Raw genomic sequence first — 17,713 nt, forward strand, 5'->3', positions numbered from 1 at the left:
TCACTTCACTTAAATTTAAGCGGTGACGCCGCATAACTGACTCCAACGTCATTGGCGATACTCGTTTACTGCATTTAGTAAATTCGTGGTACATTTTGTGTAGAACTCGAAAAATAATGAGATTGTTAATATTTTTAGTGCTTAGTGTTAGTTATGTTTGTGCTTGGGGTAAAGGCGACTTGGAGAAATATGGACCTTTCAGTATTGCTTTGAAAATGGTGAAATGTGAGTATTAGGAATTTTTTGTTTGTTTGTTTACTAGTTTCGTCGAGTAACTTTCCTATCGTTGGATATCTTGGGTGGAAGAATATTCATTCATTTGATATTCTTCTAGCATTCTATAGGTAGTTAGTTAGTAGTAAGTAATTGATTTGTAAAATCGTATCCAATTTTGTAAGTTTTGTGTGTTAGTTATAAATACTGTCCCTTTATTGTTATGCTGTGTGGTCTACGAATTATATTGTTTCTACAAAAAAATTTAACTATAAAACCACTAGACTGTTTAAGATGCAATTTAATAATAAACATAAAAAGACATACTTAAGGCCACTTTCTATTGTCACGCAAGCCAAGTCACAGTAGTAAACAAAAAAATAAAGCAAATGTAAAATTACTTTCACTACGCGGGCTACTTTTATTGTTAAAAAACAATGCAAATAAAATAACCTACAACCGCACAAAGACGTTTATTTTTACACTATAGGTTCATTCCCCGCTAAAAACATCGAAGGTATTTTTATTACGAAACTCAATGACTCATCTCTTCTCCTTTCCAAATAAGTACGTAAATATTTTGAGGGAAAAAACCTGGCGACAAAATTAAGAACATCCTCCTTTTCAAAGTCGCGTTTAATAATCAGGATTATATTTCATTTTTAGGCGATCGTGGCAAACAATTGGACCTAGACGTAAGCGGCATAGCGGCATATTTCTACGACTTTCCAAACGATGACGTCAGAGACTTCTCCATCAACGAAGCAGCTCAGGGCATACTCTCTATACCAACATTGGACAAAGTGAAGAAATTCTTCATCTTCGTCGGAGGCTACAAGTCGGGCATCACCAAGAACACTGAAGAACGAGTCAGACAAGCCTTCAAAAACTTCCCGAACAGCTACCTCATCATAATAGACCATTCTGCATACACAAACAATAAGCCAGGATACAAAAAAGGCTACGAACGCTCCATCCAACACGTCCACTCTATTGGCAAACAGTTGGCCCAAATGTTGGCCGGCCTTTACCAAGGCGGCATTTCTCCTAAAAACATGCACTGCATTGGCCACAGCTTAGGCAGTCAAATATTGGGCCAGGTTGGTGATAATTTCATTAAAATTACTGGTGAAAAGATCTGGAGAATAACTGCACTTGATCCAGCTGGTCCTTGTTTCTCGAACAGTCTGATTGAAGAACAGGTCAGGTCTGGAGTAGCCGAATACGTGGAAGTATACCATTGTAATGCTGGAGGTTTTGGAACTTCAAGCGTTTTAGGAGATATTGATTTCTTTGTGAACAAAGGGCAGTCACAACCGAACTGCGGGACTCCAATAATTCCAGGATTCTTCGACTCCCCTAAGGCTGCGAAATGTCATCACAAAGCTTGTGTGATCATGTGGCTGGCGTCAGTCGCTCACCCTGATTGGTACCCGGCGTATAAGTGTGATAAGTACAAACATTTCAAAGGAAACCAGTGTTGGTATAATGATAAGACTACTGCCGGTTTCTGGAACCCTGGTAATGCTACTGGTGTATACTATTTCTCCACTGAAGGCTATAAATTTGAATAATATTAATGCAGAAGCAGATTTTTAATGACTGAAATGGAATAAGCAGTTAAAGTAGATGCGATCTCATATACAAACTGTGCTTCTAATTTGCTAGTAGGATAATCACAGACACTGTTTTCAAAGTGCTTTTTGTGTAAAACTGGAGTTTTTATTTATATTCCTATATAAACGATTGACTGATTTTAGTCCATTGTAATTAAGAATCAGCTTATAGTACTGAAGCTACTCGAACTATTACTATAGAAGCATTTTATAATAAAAACTATATTTAAAAAAATGGTTGTAACCTAACACGTACGAAAATATGTTATGTATTTACAAGTATCAAATAATAAAGAGCTTTAATTATTTCAGATAATATTATGTACTGATTTAGTTTGATTGAATCCTGCGATTTTTTATTTATTAAAATCTCTTATAATAATATAATGTAATGTTAATTGAGTAAATTATTATTATGAAGATTTTTTTGTACAACATCTATTTTAGAGCTACTTAGAGGTAGGTATGTAGCTAGTGGTAGTATCTAGATAAGAGCCTTATTGTTCACATTACAATTACAAATAGCTAGACATAATAATCTTCTCATTGCTTTCTTAAAATCTAGAAAACATTTCCTCCACGCATAATAAACGTAAACACAACAGTCTCAAGGTAAGTCATGAACTCAGTACTACAAACAGAACAATCTGTTAGCTCCATTGACAAAGACACGAGATCCGTCGAGACACAGATAAACTACCTCCCACACGCTCATTCATGATCATTGTACATACGAGTGAGAGAGATGGATGATTTACTCGATCTGATGGCAAGACGTAATGAGTGCACGTGTGTATTATGAGAGTGGACACCTCGCGATAGAAGGTAAGAATACTATCTTTATACAGACAACTGATAGATATTGTTATCCCTTTCAAGATAGAATGATACATTCGTGCATTAAATTTCGAACATTTCTATTTAATCACCTAAAGAATTTTACTACTCTAAAACACCGTAAATCGATCGTGATCGAAATATTAGGTAGGTACCAATTTTTTTCCATTTTTCTCTACTAACATGCTAACAAAAGACACTTGTAAAGTACCACAACTAGATACTTCCAAAAATACAAACTAAAACAAAACAAACGTAAACACAAATATCGTAGAACAGGCTAATGGATAAACCAATATCAATTCAACTACTTTTCGCTTTAAAACGCACAAGTAAGTCAATTATTAGGTATTGTACCCCAGCAATACCTAGCGAAACTTTAAAATACCACAACACTCTTACCGAAAAACCAAACTAAAAATAAACAGTACCAAAACATCGTTGTGACGTAGCTCTTACATGCACTTAGCGTCTAAGCACTCCACGTTGCGCCGCACTTTTCTTCAAGAAAAGCCTTTTGTTTTAAAAAATGACATTATTTCTCCTCCTTCATGCCGAGAATGGCTTGAATGCACTCCGTGTGACGGCTACAAGAATATTTTATGCCGTTATTTTACTGTTTGAAGTGTTCCACGAATGTAAGTAGCGGAATTGTGTTGGCAGTTGTTTATGGCACATGAAATGGACTTGTAGAACGACAGATAAAACAAAAATATTTTTTTGGTTAAGAATCAAGGGATCATAGTGGTATTCGAGGTTAATTTAAGAACGTTGTAGATTAGCTCAAGATGTTTGATAGTTATTCTGATTTCAACTTAGTTTCCCAAAACTATTTTAAGTATAGGTACATTGTAATGTAGCAAGGCTATTATTCTAAGCCATGAGTTATAGAAAAATACAAATTTATTGCCTATTTGCCAATCAACAATATTCTTGCAACCAACTGTTTTTCTTTTATTAAAGTTTTCTTAAAGTACAAACTAAACTGTCTTATTATTATGCTACATTTGTCATTATACACGTTAACCAGCAAAAAATCACGAGTTCAACGAACTAAGATCCCATGACACCCAAACATTCACCACGAAATATATTACTCACCACTATTGTTCCAGCAGAAAGCAAGCTTCGGAACAATTTCAATTGAGTGAGCACTATACACAGCCAGTGGCCACAAACATTCAAGTTCAACTCAATATACGTGCGTAGAAGATGTTAAGTATCTGCAGAATTTAATGGAATAACTTGAAACTGTTGAGCATCGCTTCTTTGACCACTTTCATATACAATATAGGGTCGATATTATAAAGCTGAAGAGTTTGTTTGTTTGTTTGTTTGAACACGCTAATCTCAGGAACTACAAGTCCGATTTAAAAATTCTGTGATTGTTTGATAGCCCATTTATCGAGGCTATATTTCATTTCAGGCTACGACCAATAGGAACAGAGTAACAGTAATATACACAGTAAAATGTTACAAAAACGAAAAAAAATTATGACGCAAGCGAAGCTGCGCGGGTCAGCTAGTATACAATATAGGGTCGATAGTTGCTAAGTTCATAAATGACTGCCTTCTTCGCGGGTCGATTAGTTGAAGCTAGGTTTACTGCACTTTTGTACTCAGTGTCTAGTCTCAAGTTTGAATTCTAAGTCAAAGTAAAATAGTGTATCTAAGTTTTAAGAGGCTTAATTTTTGTTCTGAGTCTGGAAATTGGAAGCGTTAAGCTTCGTAGTCCAGGAGGAACGTAAAGCCATCGGCCCTGTACCTGTCTGCTTCAGTAGATATCACATCATAATATTCTAGTCTAACATGATAGGCTTGCTACACACAAACTCGACTCAGCATTAATCGGCGTAGCCGGGCGGCAAAACCGAATATGGATACATGTACCTGATCGGCACAAGCCGAACAAAAGTCGAGTCGCTTTTGTTGTTCCATAAATATTTCCGAAGCGTACGTGCCGGACTGAATATGTGTGTAGCAAGCCTTAAGTAACAAACCGAATATTTGCAAAGCAAGTTTCGAATCTGGCATCACTTGCATAGAAAATGTTATATGTTAAGTATCTCAATTTATGCTTGTAAAACATGAAAGACATAAAAACAGAGGCTTATCTATGCATAAACACACAGTATTGTACTTTGAAGTCTTTTAATTGTGTAATATTTGTGGTTTTTTTCATAAAAACATAATTCACTGTAGGTACTTCCACCCACTGTGATATCAAAGTCCATTCTTAATTACCAAGAAATTTCGTTTTGAAAATAATAATTCAGCTTAATTGTGCGTTTTAAATTTGAATTATAACCGACGTTTTAAGGCTGTTTCGTAATAAATAATATTTAATGTCTTTACGTTGTTGGAGGTGCTCATTCGTTGTAATTATATAAGGCTCGCTTTACTCGAAGGAAATTGACCCTGTTTGTGAAATGAAGAAATACTGGTCTTACGATATTTGGAGGCTAATGAGACAATATTACTGACATTATTTAGGTTGTTTTAAAGGAAGAAATCTTTAAGTTTAAGATATAAACTTGATTTACTGGTTCCGTGATTTGCGAACTTAAATTTAAACTGAACCGAATTTACCAACACAAATATTGATATTGGTTATGGTGGTCATCAGTCGTCAGCATCAGATTAGCATTTTCCAATCTTGTCAATATTTTTTTCTACAATTTTTAGAAACATTTCAAAACGATTTAGTAACGTTGGAAATCGGACCTGAGACCTTAACTGACAGTCACACTTTATCACACTTACAATACATGTAATTTGTAATAGAGCAACTGCATTCATGCATGCAACTTCTTGTAAAATAAAAGTAGTATCGCAAACTCTAGAGAAAAAGAAATCAATAATTTTCAGCACACCAACTACTCGTAGACCAATAGATCTACACAGCGTAGCGTCCGCTACGACCGATCTATCTCGTAGCATACTGCTACGAGTTCGTAGCCTCCGAAAAGCTTTTAAAGTATTTATATAGAGCCGAAGGTATGGAGTAATGATGTACAGAGCTGACTGGAGCTGACCATTACGGTCTGGCGGGATGCCAAGCTTCACGTTGTTCGTTACGTTTTATTATTTAACTAGAGATATGAGTCTGTGGTCTTATGTATGTTGGATATTTTATTAGTATTGAGTTAAGTTATTGTTTGTTGCAAGATATTTTAATTTCTCATGCATTATTGAGAGCAGTGATACTGTGACCTAAGTACTTAGTTCCCAAGAGAATGGTCGAGAATTCCAAACCAAAGGCAACACACTGATCTTTTCCGAGTTATGTGTGGTAAGCAGTAATTGTCACTTATTCATATGGTGAAAGAAAACGTCTTGGTAAATGCTTACATACCTTAAAGTTTATACAGGCAAGCAAAGTCCCCACTGCTCGCAATATACCAGCGTGCTGGACTCAAGACCAAATTAAGGGTCTTCTCCCATAATTCAGAGATGCAACAAATTCAATCAACGGCAACTCATAAGCAATTCAAACGTGATCATAATTCCGTGACTATAACCCTGACAAATTGAGAATGCTCCTTCAAACATCGCTAGTGGGGGGTGAACACCGCGAGTAAATTCAGTGACGGGTTGAATCAAGCCACGTTCTGTTTTAAGCTACATTACGTGATCACGCGCTGTCTGTTCCGAGCAACAGATATTATGTGTTTGCTGTCGTAAAGCTGACTTAAGTTATAAACGGTAATGTGACATTACAACAAGTATTATGAACAAGAATTACTGTGTATAAAGCATGGGCAGTTTGTAAAGATTGTAAAAAGTGGCATTCTTTGGTCTCTGTCTACCCCTGTCGATAAAAAAATGCGTAATGTTATGTGTGTTGTGAAAAGCATTGTTGTCTGTTCCACCAGCTTGCAATGAAATCACAATGGATAATGAAGACATGGATCAGATTGAGCTTTGGATTCGTTTTTCGGATTGCAAAATGTTGGTTTCAATAATTTGAAAGGAGACTAAGCGTTGGCCTATCATTAAAATGTTTTATTTTGCGTCATTGAAAAACTACGCACCCATAAAAGATACCGAAAGTTGAAAAAAGGAAGTTGATTATATTACTATATTGCTAGAACTACCAGAATTTAAAGAAATCTTGTTTCCCGCTGCAGCTCCCAACTTGTTCCATACAAAATAAATATGAGCTAGGTATAATGCCGTCAGAAAGCTCTTTAGACACAGCGTTAGAGATTTCTGAGCGCAACGTGACGTACATTTTTATATGACCACCCAACACGTGACGCTTCCAGTTACTGATTACCGACTAATGTTAAGTGATTCTTGCTTCTTTATGATAATCTGGTAACGGAAAGTGCTGAAATATATTTTTTCTTTTTGTGTTGTAGAAAACGGCAAAATACTTATGAAAAGTTAAATAATATACTCTGAACTTTTTCGTTTACGTTATGATTTTTTTCCGTTGCTGCTAACAACCACTTAAATACTAAGGAGCTTCAAAATTATAAGGAGTGCAGGTCTTCAAATACTCATTTTGCAGCTACATAATACTAGGCGTCGATCTCCTCCCAGAAAAAAGGAGCGCTTGGCTACAGGCAGGCTTCAAAAATTTTATAAATTTTGCGATGGTACTCTTGGGTATAATCACTCAATCACACGAGAGAACATAACTTTTAGATTCAACAACATTCAAGCTGTAATTGCTGCAGCCGTCTATGTGCTACAGTGCGACGTGCTGTGTTGTCTTTAGGGGATAAAACACAAGGCAGAAAGCTCTTAATTTTCTTAAATTATTATAAACTTATATCAAAGATAAACAAATCACTCGCCTGACTGCACAAACACCACTACAATTATTAATATCAACTCAGGAACAAAACAGCACAAGTGCGTATAACGCTGTTTATGTTTGTTTACTACTAAATGCAGTTTCATTAGCGCTGCGACGAAACGAGCCGGATAACTGCCGCCGGGTGAATTCATTAACGTTATTTTATAACTGTTTTAGATACTGCAGTTATTCTAGTTGTGTGGTGGGAGGACTGCTATGAAAGTGTGGGTTCGAATCTCAAATTTTTTGTCGTAGCTTATTTATTTTAATAGAAAATGTTTGTTTTATCTGAACTCGCGTCAGAGGTGTGGCAGAAGGTAAAATACGCTGATGTGTATGGTATTTCATAATTTTGTTCCTATGTAAAATTATGACTATGTTATCACTCCGGGCTACAATGAAGATCATTTCATCAAAATAACACCATACTAGTTTGCCGACTCGGGAATAAAATTCACGATTTCGTTATCGGCAGTGACATACCGTACTGGACCACATAAGCAGCTATTGATTCGAAATAAACGTATCGTTTTAAATGATTTTAAAAACAAACCCTAATCTGGGTTTTGTTTTCATTTCCACATATTACAACTACCATTCATATTTACAAACTAGACACAATCATCAACTCAGTAACCAAACAACCTTGTGTATATTTACCCTTACCCAAATACCCCACTAATTACCGGCTAGGTAAAATAAATACCCCAAACCGGGTTTAAAATCAAATACAAAAGATAAACTAGAGTCGTGGTCATTACCGGGACTCATTACCGAACGGCCGGTAATGTTACCGGACCGGACCGCAAAGCGATTAGAGGTTTCAACCCCTTGTTTATTGCTAAACACTGGCCTTCGTAATTGGAATTTTATTTTTAGGGTTTGTTCGAGAATGTTAATGACTATACGCCTACTTTATGTGACGTAACATTCCGCTGCCTTAGTGTTCCATTGTGTATGCCACGGAAAAACTAGTGCGGAGATCTCGGGTTCAGATGTTGAATGATGCTAAAAATATTCTGTAGCGCGATTCTCTTTCACTTTCGACAACTGACTAGCTATCGAGAGGTTTTGTATGAAAAAGTTTTGTATATAAATCTGATCAGTGCCTCTGGCCGGCGCCGTAAGAACTGTTACAGTACATTTTCAATGTCAAACTCTCGATACTCGATAGTACGGACTGTAGAGATTTAGGTTTATAGGTATTGGTATTCTAATGCAATGTAATGATTTTAAAGAATAGTTAGATCGCCAACAAGAGTCTCTAGTGATGCAGAGTTACAACAACTCTTACCACTTCTGACCTTCAATAATATTCCTTTCGGCAGCAAACTTGTAAAACTCTCTCGTATAATATTCGTACTAAAAACAAAAATTCACGGTAGATTTGACTCACCGACCGCGTTCCGTCGTCATTGGAGTGTTCGTGTGAAAAAACATCGAAGCGACAAATTGAGCGCTTAACCGTTGAGCCGTAAGGTCACCGTTACGATCAGTTTTTTTACAAAATCTATACTAATATTATATTTACGAGAGTCCGCAGGTCTGTAACGTGTTTTAGGCTAACCTGATGAACCGATAATGATAAAATTCAAAATGTATTGCTTCTGCTGCATGTATTTGAAGACCTGGGATTAAAACCGAAATAACTGGGAATTTTGATGCAAAATTTTAATTATTTTTGGATTATTTTTTAAGTAACTGAAATAGGTGTGATGAAGATTTAGCTGAGTATACATTTCAAGTGACCTTAAATTAAGTCTTAATAAAAGAAGAGCAAAATTATTCAATCAAAGTTTTAAATAAATAACATTTTAAACCGTGTAACAAACTGGGTAAATAAAATAAAAAAGCACCGTGGCGTCAAATTGAGCGCACGCCTAGCCGTTCAACCGCGAATTTGGTTTAGCGTGTAAACTAATAAAGTGTCGATCTATTAAATACGTTTTAAACTAAAAATATCTAGCCGCAGTGCGAGGAATTCATGCATACTTAATAAATACTACCTAATACCACACTAAACTTATAATATAAATCAGGAGGTCTGTATATCTGTCTGTGAGCCCGTTTGTCTACGTTACTGTTTCAATGCTAAACAACCTATCCGATTTTTTAACATTAAACACTGGGATCGATAAAAGCAATTTATCCATATAATGAATTAAAAAGAAGTTATATTTTCAAGAACAAAAACTAATTTATGCGGTGTTTATTTAAACCGTTTGTTAATTATCAAAAGTTATTTATATTATTCTAATTATCTGCATAAAGATAGGAAGGTTTTAATTACAATTTAATCCAAACATCTGTGCACGAAACGGAATCTAATATCTTCCCATTAAAACGAAGCAAACGTGTAATGAAATTTCATTCTTACCTAATTAACTTCATTAACCAGATTATTATAATATTTTTTGCCAGTAAGTACAATCATTAGCAAAAACATGTATCTTCATGCATAATAATTGTATCCTTCGCTAAGTAGTACTTTAATAAGACAGCTTTTGACTATATTATACATTGGAGGCCGCCCACTTCGTCCGCATGGAAACCGTTCCCCTGAAAATCCCGATCCCTCGGGAACTCCGGGATAGAAAGTAGCCTATATGTTATTCTGGGTTTTCAGCTAGCTACGTACCAAAATTTAATTGTAATCTGTTCAGTAGTATTTACGTGAAAGTGTAACAAACATACATACATTCTCAGAAACTTTCGCATTTATAATATTAGTGGGAATGGATATTTAATTACTTCTTGAGATATAATATGTCATCTCTCCTTACTGCTTTCTCGTGCTAATCCCATTCAGGCACGCATTGCCTTATATCGTCCACCAAGATTGCTACCAGACACTCCGCATACATTTTGACCGTCATTAGACGCTATTCGGTTAAGACTTGGCTCTGGCTGCCATCACCTGGTCTAGCTGTGTCGTGGCTTATCCAACTACACTTAGATCCCAGTATGCTAATTCTAACGTCTTGCGTGTGACATAGGCTTATGTCATTTTAAATCTAATTTTTATTTACGAAACAGTAAAATGACTGTCGTTTGTTATTGTAAAAATGGTTTTATTTCGGTAGAAGTTATTTTCATACATAGTACCAATAAGAATAAAAACAGAAAAGGTATTTAATGATAAGTTCGAAATTGTAACATTATATATTTTTTTTTATGTTTACATTATTATTTCTCTATGTGCCACTTTTATAATTTGCCATTTTAGAGCCGGACTTAGCAGAGGTATAAATTTTATTTAAAAGAAAGTTTTTATAAGAGTTACCAGTAAAAGTAGTACAAGTTACTGAAAAATATATTTTTATACATAATATATTTTTGCTCACAACTGTATATGATTATAATGAGCGTGCATTATTAACGCGCAAACAATTTGTTCTCGTAGAACTGTATTGTTCTATTAATGAACTTTGTTAGATGATCCCTTGTTTTGTTTATCTATACTCGTTAATTATGATAAATTGTTTTTAGTTTATGTTAGTATTAGTTTGTTTACACGGCTTTGCCTGAAAATATTGATTGAAGCTATTCTTTTCACCAAACATAATCATAAACAGAGAGTCTAGTTAAAGAATGCGTTTTTAGGTGTAAGTTATTACTGAGTTTTCAGTAATTCGTCACATTACTTACTAAAATAGTTTATTTTTTGTTCAAAATTGAGTCACAGCATACTTTTTAAAAACTTAAAAATCAGGTTAGCCTTTATAAATAAAAATAAATTATTACGATCGACTGCAACGCCGAGGGTTGACTTTTCTGTAAAATAACATTTTCTGATTAATATTTTCTTAAAGCTTATATAGAAAAGCCACAAAATAAAAATAATATAACAAAAAATCTGTCCTAAACTTTATTGTTAAGGGTACCCCTTACAAGCTATGAGTTTTAAACAAATCTATAAATCACGCAACTCATAAGTAAAAGGCATCCTTGCCTCATTACCAACTCCGTCATTACCACATGCTCTCATTACATTCCTTACATAGGACTGTATGTATGTATATGTATAGCAATGCATTTAGTTAAGGACGTGAACATGTTGAGAGCGGTTTGTTCTTACAAAAGTTTACAAGAGAAAATATCATTACTAAAAGATATTATTTGAATTGAATTTAAAGGCTCTCCGGTTACAATTCACAGATTTACGGCGATAAAAATAAAAAGGAAGCTTACTTACAAGTGTATAAGATTTTTAATTTGGTCCTACATACGACTCGTAAAATCTTGCTTTCAGTTTACTTGGATTGTGGTGTAAAAATAACCAAAATAATACAGAAACCAATAAATAATTCTGAACTGTACTTCTTTAACAGTTATCGTTACAATAACCAATCCGACAGTATCTAAGCAAACTATTCCTTCATTCAATCTGTTAATCTATACTTAATATTATAAAGCTGAAGTTGTTTGTTTGTTTGAACGCGCTAATCTCAGGAACTGCTGGTCCGAAATTCTTTCACAGTTAGATAGCCCATTTATCGAGGAAGGCTATAGGCTATATATCATCACGCTACGACCATTAGGAGCGGAGTAGTAACGAAAAATGTTACAAAAACGGGGAAAATTCCCATTCTCTCTTACGTGACGCAAGCGAGGTTGCGCGGGTCAGCTAGTAAACTATATTATTAAAATTTGTAATTATGTATATATACGTATGGATTTTTGTTACGCTTTCACGCAAATACTACTGAATCGATTACGATGAAATTTGGTATGTAGGTAGCTGAAAAACCAGAATAACACATAGGCTTTATCTCGGAGTTCCGGAGGGATCGGGATTTACACGGTAAGGGTTTTCACGTGGACGAAGTCGCGAGTGGCCTCTAGTTATTTAGTAATTGCGTAGTCAAAGAGAATTCTTGTCCATATAATCTTCTTTAAAATAGTTTTATTTAAATATCCTAATCACCATCTGTTTACATTACGAGTGGTCCACCAGCGTACCCACACCCTTAGCTCGCCGTTAAGGAAAGCAGTCCCATAAATCTTGGGCCACATGCATTACTGCTAATGTTCCTACAAAATAATTGAGTGCAACATCGACTTTGTACTTCAAAACGAAGATTTAACGGTTCGAGGCACTATGTACTAGTTTCCTGTGTCTTTACTATACTATAAGAATAATTCAATGTTCATTACTTCTTAGACAGATCTTGATGGTTGTGGTTGAAGAAACCAAAATATAAGGGTGGCTTTCGTCCTCCTCATATACACGAAGTCCTGTCATCGCTGCTCCATTCAGCCTGCGACCACGGCGAGGGCAACCTGCCCCGGAATGTTAGGCATTTTAAGGTAAAATACATGTTCGCGTTAGTTTAGTATTCTATTCTATATTAAACATGCGATGCGCAGCTTAAATGTTATGAGATCTTGATGGGATGCAAAGTCATCTCACTCCGGCAAGTAGACTCAATGTAAAGATTTCTCTCAATTAAGAAAGAGACCCGTACTTTTTTCTTAGTCTGTTTTTAACTCTTTTCTGCATACATTATGTACTAATAGCGATATAGATTTTCTGAAATGTTTGTTAATTCTCAAAGCTCAAGAACATTACTTACATAAACATTAGTTTAAAGTTTTTACCATAAACAAAGCTGTCAATATCTGAGGTCAAAAAAATTTACTACTATATATTTATTTACAATCGCAGTGTCACAAAAGTAATCCGAAAAAGCATTTATCCTATTTGAACATTCAACTATAACAATCCTTTTACGAAACAAAGCCGTTGAAACAGTTGCAATCCAAACAATCCGCTCTACATAAAGCTTAACAAAAAAACGCCGCTTAAATTAAACTTTCGTTACAGATTAAATGGGGAATAGTATTTTTATAAAGTTTCGACAGTAGCGAGTACGGTATCAACTCGTGAGGGCGTTGCGCGGTTTGCGGTCGAGACGCCCCTACTATGTGCTTCTAAATACATTATACTAAGCAGTTTTAGTTACAGCTGTTCAACATGTATGTACACTAATGTTTGTTTAGATTAGTCTGTTGTAGCCCTTAGTTGTTCATGAGACGGGCAAGTTACATTACAATTTATGTTTGGTGGGACTCAAATATCCAGTTCTGTGCGAAAACAACTTGTAAAAAATATCCTATAAACTCGTTTTGTGTCGTCTATTAGGTAAATAAACATACTTAAATTTCCATCTTTAGCTATTATATCAGTAACAAGGTTCTATTGGATTATGTACGGAGCCGATTATTTTGCGGATTTTCTTTTACACTGTTTTAAAAAACATTTTGAAGACAAGTTTTTAATCTGTCTGTCTCTGTATTATTTGCGACTGATATTATGCAGATTGTTTTTTAAACGTGGTCCACAGATGTGGGAATACTGATGTCAACATTTGCATCCACATGTGCGACGCTCAATTCGTTCAATCAAATATTATTGCAACAAAACACCCACTACACACAGATGCTAACATTTTTGATCATGTCTGAAGGATATCTCTGCGAGTAAACAATATATCCATAACGATGCTGAATATATGTTTTTGCGTGATCTTCTAAGTAAGGATAGTAAATACCAATAGTGTATTAACTTCTTAATAAAATTATAATTTATTACAGCGCCGCACAAAGTTAGTTCAATCGGAGCGGAACAATCTTTCTCGCTGGCACTGTATACTTAAAGTCTTCAAGTTCCGAAAAAAACGTTAAAATCGGTTTGGTTTTAATCTATTGGCCGTATAGTGACATCACAGGCTCAACATGTCTTGACTTTATGTCCACCAACAACACGCAAACAAAAGAAAAACATCTCATAAGCTACGTACTTATCTTCTTCTTCTATATAAATAAAAATGAATTGCTGTTCGTTAGTCTCGCTAAACCTAGAACGGCTGGACCGATTTGGCGAATTTTGGTCTTGAATTATTTGTGGAAGTCCAGAGAAAGTGTAAAAGGTGAATAAATTAGAAAATGCGCTGTATTAAATAAAAACAAGAAAGCGTGAGCGGAGCTGCGCGGGTCAGCCAGTATAGAATAAATAACTATGTATGTAGAATTATAAAGTTCGCAGTTTTGCACCTATCCTTCACCTTAGCCCAATCAAATCATTAACGTGTTCAGCACAATTGTTCCATTCATGTAGGGAAGTGATTATCCAATGAGACGATAGTAGCATCGCTGGTCAACCGACCTCGCGCTCGAGTTGAACCTGCTAAATTGTTTATTTTTGGACGAATTTTCAATTAAAGTTGGTAGGTACCTACAGCTTTGGAGGGAAAATGCTATAGTTACATTTTCATGACAATTCATACAATAAATGAAAGTTTATTTGCATAATTATATGTTTGATTTTATAGACAGCTAATAGTTGGTGCTTCTAGCCACGGTCGAAGAAGTTTCAAAAAAATATTCCTTTACGGTCTTACCTGAATCATGATGGGATAGTCATAAGCAAATGATTTAGTTACGAATGTTTTACTAAAATATCTGACACACTTATTTATATACTTAAATTCTAGATTACACAAAGAAAGTGACGTGTTATATTTCAACTAGTAAGTCGTTTTAGCTGCAATTTGACGCGATAACTTAAAAATGCAACTACATGGTTCCTTTGACATGATTTTATTCGTTTACCTAATTTATACCGATCGAAAACGTCATCCTGAATTCGAAACTAGCATTTACTTAAAGTAACATCATTCCTCACCATCTTTCAGTCTTGGCACACCACCCAATTCCCAAAACATCTCCAAAAAAACAAATAAGGGATCTTAAACATTTTTCACGAGGTCACATTACGTTTGGCGAACATAAATCTCGCTCACACCATAGCCATGAGTTATGAGCCCCATCATTTCTTCTTCCCTATGTCTTTATGGATGTATGTGTGTATAAATTGAGGGGGGAATACGGCAGATCTTAAATAAGATGTTACAGTTTTTATTGTCTTGCTTCTCTCTGTTATTTAAACGCAGGTTTACTGTGGAGCGGTTATTGCGTCACCCGCGTATCAAATATTTGACATTTTAGAGTACTTGCCAAATGTTAGTTCTTAAAAAAGACGCTAGGGGCGCTGATGAATATTTAGTAAATGTAAAATATCTTGATGGTTGGGTTGATAGTTAAATTAACAAACTTAAATCAACAAATTGGAAGTTTGTAGGGGTACCTAAGTATTTATTTATTTATTTCCTTGAAGGTATAAATGAATTATGGACATTAAATTAAATGGAAATGAAATAATTGTATTACTTACTGCATTCGACTACTTCGAAGTGCTATATTTTGTAGAAAAATCAATAACATTTTGACAATAAAATTATCATCAGAAGTTGTTTTAATTCGATTGTTTCCTCGTTATGTGTCATTGTCTATAGGTACAAACACATTCAGCGAAAAGAATCGCAAATGTAATCAAATAATTGATCATCACGTTTCATTTCAAATATTACGTGATATGATTACAATAACAACTAAGCATAGGCAACCACTGGGCCAAGGGAATCCCAACGTGTTGGGAATCCCTAGCATACTAAACCAGTTGTTTAAACAATATTTTTTTAAGTGAATTAATTTTGAATATAAGAAAGCACCTACTTTCTTATGCGTCATCGTATTATCAAAATTAACTGCCTCTGTGGTGCGGTCGGTAGTATATGCGGCTGCCGTGCGAGAGGTCTCGGGTTCGAATCCTGGGTCGGGCCAAAAAGTATTTTCTGAGATTTTCTGTTAAGAATTTCTTAGAGATTGCCCGGAGTTGGGAAGTTGAGGTCGAAGATCCGTGCCTCGGAGAGCACGTAAATCCGGCGGTCCTGCGCCTGACCTCTCACTGGTCGTGTCGGTTATCCGTCCCACCGAACTATGAGAGTGATGGAATTGATGGACACTCTTGGACACTATAAACAAAGTCCTGCACAGATGGCCAGTTTCAATGAAACTGACCGCCGTAGCCGTATATCGGCTAGGAGGACATTATCAAAATTAATTTTGTTTCACACATGAAGGTACATGTTATACCTGCTAATAAACATCTTAATTCTAGAGTTCTGAACCTCATTTTATGACTATACAAGAGCTCGATTCTTTACTACTATGAACTGCCGTCAACGGTAACGTCCATGAACAACTAATAAACGTGAAATTAATGGTCACTATTCAGAACATTGCTGATTTGACGTGTCACAATAATTAAAGGGAGAAAACAACGTACCTACACCAAAGCGGCTTTCAAATAGTTATAACTGAGTAACAGACATACAAACATACATAATTTATAATCAACTACATAATCTTTTACGTAAGATAATAAGCAACAAAACAAATGATTGTTATTAATAATAATAATAATTAGCAAACAAGCTAACGAAGGTATTATTTGTAAGTACCTACGGTGATTCCTGTAACAAATCTTCAGTAGAACAGGAAAATGCGTTGAGGAAATTCTTAAAACAAACGTGTCTAGTTACTTTAATTTTATTAAAGCGATAGATACCTATAACATTATACCTATGGAGCTGTCCGATAATAATTTGTACTTGCGATACCCGAGCCACTGCAACCTTCACCAACACCTCTCACAGAGCTGTAGTGTCCCATAGTTCCACTCCCACCAATAACCCACATTTCTATACGGGTTAAAGAACCACCACTGCTGTAATGCACGTAGGATTCCCCAAGAGGGTTGGTTTTAACCAGTTGCAAAAGTCTGCCAAATCTCTTTACAACATGTTTTGGAGAACGAAACAATGTTAAACCCTACTCAACGTGGGATAAGGACAGGACCGAAAAGAAGGCATAAGACGTCGCGTTTTTGTAAGTTCTTCCAATCATCTATGATAGATCGAAGTATTTATACAATGTTGTTCGCTGCAGTTTTTACACTTAATTATTCATGCTGTTTATGTGGGTGATTGACTGATACAGAAAATGAATTAAAATACTATAGTTTTGCCCTGCTAGATCTATACTAATATAATAAAGCTAAAGAGTTTGTTTGTTTGTTTGTTTGTTTGTTTGTTTGTTTGTTTATTTGTTTGTTTGTTTGAACGCGCTAATCTCAGGAACTACTGGTCTGACTTGAAAAATTCTTTCAGTGTTAGATAGCCTATTTATCGCGGAAGGCTATAGGCTATATAACATCACGCTACGGTCATTAGGAGCGGAGTAGCAATGAAAAATGTTACAAAAACGGGGAAAATTTTGACCCATTCTCTTAGGTGACGCAAGCGAAGTTGCGCGGGTCAGCTAGTATTAAATAATT

The 17,713-nt window shown here is 35.4% G+C and overlaps 1 protein-coding gene across 1 annotated transcript; it reads left to right on the forward strand.

Moving 5' to 3' along the window:
• The first annotated feature begins 28 nt into the window (after positions 1-28).
• LOC142974588 (pancreatic triacylglycerol lipase-like) lies at positions 29-2,132 on the forward strand. Its single transcript, XM_076117007.1, has 2 exons — positions 29-225; positions 880-2,132. The coding sequence occupies exons 1-2, from the start codon at positions 117-119 to the stop codon at positions 1,785-1,787; spliced, it is 1,017 nt and encodes a 338-aa protein (XP_075973122.1). The 5' UTR covers positions 29-116; the 3' UTR covers positions 1,788-2,132.
• The last annotated feature ends 15,581 nt before the right edge of the window (positions 2,133-17,713 follow it).

Source organism: Anticarsia gemmatalis, chromosome 8, assembly GCF_050436995.1.
Source record: "Anticarsia gemmatalis isolate Benzon Research Colony breed Stoneville strain chromosome 8, ilAntGemm2 primary, whole genome shotgun sequence".
NCBI classification, from domain to species: domain Eukaryota; kingdom Metazoa; phylum Arthropoda; class Insecta; order Lepidoptera; family Erebidae; genus Anticarsia; species Anticarsia gemmatalis.